This window comes from Python bivittatus, unplaced genomic scaffold (assembly GCF_059951505.1).
Source record: "Python bivittatus isolate LINGU-HERP-01145 unplaced genomic scaffold, Pbiv_v1 ctg000480_np1212, whole genome shotgun sequence".
Lineage (NCBI taxonomy): Eukaryota > Metazoa > Chordata > Lepidosauria > Squamata > Pythonidae > Python > Python bivittatus.
In genome coordinates, this window is record NW_028277075.1 from 12,374,869 (window position 1) to 12,381,531 (window position 6,663).

At 47.8% G+C, this 6,663-nt stretch overlaps 1 protein-coding gene across 1 annotated transcript; it reads right to left on the reverse strand.

The window, feature by feature from the left end:
* Positions 1 to 813: 813 nt before the first annotated feature.
* SSTR1 (somatostatin receptor 1) lies at positions 814 to 5,948 on the reverse strand. The gene has a single exon (XM_088145356.1). It carries the CDS (start codon positions 4,209 to 4,211, stop codon positions 3,096 to 3,098), a length of 1,116 nt encoding a protein of 371 aa, XP_088001482.1. The 5' UTR covers positions 4,212 to 5,948; the 3' UTR covers positions 814 to 3,095.
* Positions 5,949 to 6,663: the final 715 nt, after the last annotated feature.

Sequence of the window (6,663 nt, forward strand, 5' to 3'; positions counted from 1 at the left end):
TCCTATTTGCACCCCATTCAAAACTACCATATTAATTAATGACATTATATAATTAATTAATAAAATTGCAAGAAACTGAACTATTGTTCAGGAAAATGTCAAAAACTCTGCAAGAGTTATCAGAATAATATTGGTAAGGATTTATCATGGAAATTGGGTTATAAATAAGATAATAAATAACATTGAGTAACTGTAAAATCATATTTTTTCAATTCATCTTGCTTTAAACTTGAAACGTTTACTAACACTGTCATATAAGAAAATTCACTATTCTTTTTAATGGGTATTAGGGAATTATGATTGTACTTTGAATACATTTATTCCAGAATGATTTTTAACTTTATGAATACATATTTTCAAGCAAATATGTATCTATTTTTTTATCTCAGCTCTTTTTAGTAGTCCAGATATGCTGCAAATTATATTAAATGGAAAAGATCTGGAATATTAGGACTTCCATTTCACATCTGCTTTTTATTTGGTCATTAAAAGGCTTCAGCTTTTTTATTTTTATCAGACTACTTATGATAAATCTAAAGCAAAGAATAGTAAGAGTTGTACTTTAGCCATCATTATTATCTTCTTTATAAAAACACTTTTCAAAACATGTACAATAACAATATAAGACAGGAAACAAAATACAAAGAACAAAAGGAATTCTTTCCCAAACTACAGGCATTCTCTGATCAAAGAAAGTGCTTTAAACAGATGTAACCATCATGAGTTTGTATACCCCCCAATCTGTTTTTTTAAAAAGGATTGTTTTAAAGAGAACTGTCTCCACAACACAGAAACTACATAGAGATAAAAATATAAAAACAAAAACTATTTATTTTACATTTGAAAACTGGATTCCAAGAAATGTAACACACAGCGAAGTATTTAAACAAGTGTATTATAAATTAAACTAATGCAAAATAAAGAAGATATTTCCTCTGGGTAGAAATGGGGAAAAGAGGATGGTGTGGATCTCCCCCACCCCCCACTCCAGCACCTTGTTTTTATTTATTTCTTTTGTAGAATCTGTTCCTTGCTGCTTTAGAGAGAAAATATTTGGTCAGATGGGGCCATTTGGCCTCACCCCATTTAGCAGTTCCATTGTTCTTGAACTTTTTTTTTTAGTCTCCATCAGATATGGGAAATATGTATCCTAATTCTAAAGGGATTGAATATGACTCAGGGCAAACCAGATCTAGAACTCCACTGTCAGCATCATATATTATGATTACAATGGGAAGCACTAGAGACCTCCCATAGGATTTATATTTTAGACAAGAGAACGAGGATTACAGACCTTCTGGTTATTGAATTTGAATTGAATCCAATTAAAAGAGTACAACGTATTAAATCAATGCTCTGCACCTCCTGTGACATTTCCTTGGTCACTTCTGAAGCTTGGAGATAAGTGCTGGTCTAAATGAGTGTTGGGCCAGAATTAGCAAGACATGTTAGTGATAACCATCTGGAGTGGATTGATTCAACAGTGTAAAAATTGTGTAAATAAATAAATAATCTTGGATTTTGCTACATTATTGTTTCACTTCGAACTGCTGTTGAATAGTTGGAAGGGTACTCTTGGCTGAACTTTCCAAGCAATTTAATAAGGTGTAGTTCCTCTAAAGCCAGATATAATTTTTTCTGAGGTAACCATTGGTGAGTACTTTATAAACTGCAACCAAAGTAATCTTGATGTCTGAAAGACTTTCAAAGAAACTCCTCTTCAACCTCCCATCCACCGATTGCTCTTTCTCCTTATAGCCCCTTATTTCTCTCTTTTGTGGTTGGTAACTAATACCAACCCAGGACAATAACCTTGCAGTTCCACCCCCCCCCCCTGCTTTATTTGCAGACCTTCATTGTATGTACCCATACTGCAACATTCTCCCCAAACCAAACACTGCTGGGAGTTCAGGGCCCAGCTCTTGACGGTCGCCAGGGAAAGTGTGGGTGGCTGGGGCTTTCTCTCTCTCTCTCAGCAGCAGCCAGCTGCTGCACTGAGATAACAAAACAACAGGTTTGCTTTCTACTGGACTGGCTTCCTTTCCCTTTCCAGATGGATCATCATTTCCCCCAGGCTTGCCTAAAGCCAATGAACAGAAATTGGTCCTGCAGCAGGGACTGGGGGGGGAAAGATAGATTATTCGTTTCTATTACGCTGATGAAATAGTTAGCTTTCTCCTGGGGCTGCCAAGCAAATCTAGGATGTTGTACTGCCTTGGGGTCATTTGCTTCCTGCTGGGGAAGTTCTTGGAAAGGGGGGAAAGGATACTTGCCAACCTTTTGCAAATCTGGAATTATTTTTTCCAAAGATGAATGGTGGAATGATTTATAAACAAGGCTCATTGTAAAGCTAAGCTTGTATGTTTTAAATACTGCTGGTTGGCTCAGGCGAACTGCTGAGTGCACCTTCTGGGCTTGTCAAGAATGAGTCCCAGCCCCAACTTCTGAAACACTACACTACACACCCCTGCAGTCGGGAATAGCCACAACTTTTAAATTAGAGGGGTACGTTTTGGGCCCTCCCCCAGCATCCCTTTCTTGTTAGGAAGCAAATGCTGCTGCAACACATAAAGGCAACCTAGGTCCTGATTTGGTTTGGTTTCTTTTCTGAAGCCAGGAGCAAAGCCTCCAGCAGCGCTCAGCTTTCTTTCACTGGGGACTTGGATACCGCGGCCCGGCCCAGCAGTCCTCAACTTGGTGCGCCTCAAAAGACACGAGCCCAGAAAAGCTCCGCGGGCGAAAGGAGAAGCCCCAGGCCCAGCCCAGACGCCGCCGCCGATTAAGCCCACACTCGCGGGCCCCAGACCTCAAAGGCAGCGCTAGAGAGCCTCAAGGCTTCGGGGCGCGGGGAAGAGGAGAGGGCCTCGGGGATTGGTCAGGCTGCCCAAGGTCTCCTCCCTTAGCAGGGAAGGAGAGAGTAGAGTCCAGCCGAGCGGGCCCGCTCAGGGGCCGATGATGGCGCGCGGGGGAGCCGCCTTCCCCTCGTGCTGCTCTGCCCGCCTCTCCCTGGCCCCCGAGGCTTTTGCTTGGCTCGATCTCCCTCGCCCTCTTCCGCTCCGCCTTGACTCGGCCCGGGCGAGTCAGAAAGCCTGTCCTCAGAGGGTTGTAATCCTGGAGGTACAAGTCCCGTTCCGGTACACGCTGCCGGACTCGCCGAAGTTGTCGGCGGGGAAGTCCTCCACGCTGTAGGCCCTGCTCTTGAGGGCGGTGGCGTAATAGTCGACCGGCTCCTCGGCGGCGTTGTCCATCCAGCTAAGGCACAGGAGCCTCTGGAAGGAGCGCTTGAAGTTGTCCGAGAGGAAGCCGTAGAGGATGGGGTTGGCGCAACTGTTGGCGTAGCCCAGGATGACGGAAAGCTGGCTGATGGTGGCGTCGTCGGGCTCGACGAAGAGGTTGACCAGCTGCACGACGTAGAAAGGCATCCAGCAGATGACGAAGACGGTGACCACCATTAGGACCATGAGCGTGATCTTCCGCTCGGAGCGCTTGCGCTGCTGCCAGCCGGCCTTGAGCGCCACCATGCGCATCTTGGCAATGATGAGGATGTAGCAGAGGCTAATGGCCACCACGGGTAAGAGGAAGCCCATGAGGAAAGTGTAGACTACGAAGACCACCAGCCACTTCTGCTTAGGCTCCGGCATCATCATGTTGCAGGCCACCGTGCCGTCCGTGTTGGTCTCGGTCCGGGAGAAGATTAGGATGGGCAGAATGATGATGAGGGCCAGCCCCCAGACGGCCAGGTTAACCATCTTGGCTACAGTGGGCCGGCGGTAGCGCGACGCCTTGATGGGGTGCACCACGGCGATGTAGCGGTCCACGCTGAGCACGGTCAGGCAGTAGATGCTGGTGAACATGTTGACTGCGTCCACGCTGAGCACCAGGCGGCAGAGCAGCGACCCGAAGGGCCAGTGGTGGAGCAGCGTGGAGGTGACCAGGAAAGGCACGCTCAGCATCAGCAGCTCGTCCGCAATGGCCAGGTTGAGGATGTAGATGTTGGTGGCTGTCTTCATCTTCGCGTAGCGCAGGATCACGTAGATGACCATGGAATTACCGCACAGACCCACCAGACACACCACGGAGTAGATGAAGGAGATGAGGATGGCGCTGCCGCTGCCCGGCGACTCGCCGCCTCCGCCGCCGCCGCCGCCGCTCACCGTGCCGTTGGGGCCAGTGGGGCCGGAGGAGTTCCTGCCAGCCGCTGCCGAGTCCATGCCTCCAGCAGCGCCCGCGACCAGCCTGGCGCAGGGGCCATCCTCCGCCCCGTCGGCCCGAGCTCAGGACGGCGGGGGCAGCGCGAGCGCCCGGGCAGCCCGGCGGCAGCTCAGCATCCTTTCTCCTCTGGGCACAGCCTCACAGCGACCGCCGCCGTCCTTTGCTCTCGCAGCCCGGCAGCGGGCGCAGGGAGAGCGGGAAAAAGGACGGAGCCGCGCGCCGCCTCCAGCCCAACTGGCATTAGTTGCAGCTCGTCGACTCGCAGGGATGATTAATAGGAGGCGAGCGGCGCGTCAGCACCTACGAAGAGCGGGAGGGAGAAAAGAGGTGGGAGGAGGGTGAGGCGGGGGGCGCCCCCCGCCTCCCTCCCTCGCCCACTTCCCGCCAATCTGCTCCTGAAGGAGAAGACTTCCCCCGCTCAGGCAGACAGGCAGGCAGGCGACGTCGCCGCCGCCGCGTTAGGGAGCTAAGCCAACAAGTGCTAATAGGCTTCTTCTGTCAGGAGGGCCGGTTCCTCCTGCCTCTGGCAAGCAAGCAAAAGGCCAGATGGGAGCCTGGAGGAGGGCGTTTTTTCTTGGAACTTTTCAGTGCACCTTCCCAAGATAGGACGACCTAGCCAACTCACCCAAACCTGCAGTCCTGCCTTTCTTGCCTTCCTGTCCCATGTCCTTTCTCTCCATCTCCCCAGTTGCTATGCCCTCATACTCTTCTGTAACCCCAGTATCACCCTCCTGCCTACTTTATCTCCCTCCCAGGATGGTCCCAGATTTAGCATGACCTTGGCCACATGCTCTCAAGGTGGGAGTCTGATCTCTTTTCAGCTCAGCAGCACAGACATTTGGGCAGCTATCGAAAGGAGTCTGGTGGCACCCAGTTTTATTGTTTAAAGGCATAAGCTTTCATGACCTGCACCTGTGAGGATCTGCTTCATTCCCTCTTCTCTCTGCACATTTTCTCTTTGGAACTGGACCCAGTGTGCCCCAACTTCACTGCATGCCACCACAGTTCCTTCTCTCTCTCTCTCTCTCTCTCTCTCAATCTCTCAATCTCTCAGTCTCTCTGCCACTATGGAGCCCAATCTTATCCACAGTGCTGTGCTGTCCCCAGAACTGCAGGTGATCACTGATCTTCAGCTTAGGCTGTCACATGTTGGTGGTGATTTGTAGTGGGTCAACTGTGTCCACTTCAAGCATAGCTGAACTGTTCAACTGACTGCCCTTTCTTTCCTTCTGGATGGTGAGGGCAAATGAGTAAACAAGGAAAGACAACAGAAAATAACAAGTCTACCTGTCCTTTACCTTTCCTTTGGACACAACTGCCTTCACATGATTACTGGTTACTTCATTAATCTGTTTTCTGGATTCACACAATATATTGAACAATAAACTAACAAAATGGACTCAGTTTACACAACTTCATAAGATGCACATGTGTGCACACAGACAAAACCAAACCAAGATTAAATTTAGCTAGACTTCAAATATTGTGCAAATAATAATAATTTATTAAACGTGTATGCCACCCAACTCCACATGACTCTGGGTGGCTCACAACAATCAAACAAAGAAATTGCAATAAAATCAATAGAAGATAAAAGATGGCAAGCACTATAGACCAGATAAGATGAGTGAGGGATCTCATTCTCCCTTGCCGAGGGCCTGGTTGAAGAGCCAGGTCTTCACCACTCCAGTGAACCACAGCAGAGTGGGGGCCATCTGGATCTCAGGGGGGGCACCTCGTTCCAGAGGGCAGGCACTGCTACAGAATGCACATGCTAAGTTTACAATTCCTTGGTTAAGCATCTTGTGTGAACATAGCTTCTTTTTCCCATATACCTTGGTCATTGCAGCTCTAAGAATTGATACTTGGAAAGAAGCAGGTGAGAAATTAGTGAAATGCACATGCTTTTAATTGTTGTCTCAGCCAGGAAAGATGCTCCCATTCTACCCAGTGGTAATGCAGCACAAAAAGAAATCACATTGTCTCCTTGGGAATTGCAAAAGTGGATAATTGCTTGAAATTTCAACTATCCCTTCCCTAGACAGCCCCTGTATAAAAGAATGTTATAGGTCTCCATGAGAGACAATCATCACATTTTCAAAAAAGAATTGGATGCTTTGTCCCAAATAGAAAATAAAAAGGAGATTCTTAATAAACCGAAGGTTGCTTGCCTGGATGACTGGTCATGAATCTATATCAGGAAATGAATGTTTTCCAGCTATGAGGCAGTTGACTGTTTCAGGGTGTTGAATCTCAATTTATGTTCTAAGACAAAGAAGAACACCCAGATATAACACTCGATTCATAAAATAATTGTGCATGACAAAGAAAGGCAGGTCTTTGTTAAGGATGTGCACTAGATTCTGCTAGTTCTGGGAGGAAAAATGGGTTCCTTTGAACTGTTTCCTGTGACTCTACATGATATGAAGTGGGCTTTCCTCCCTTTTGATA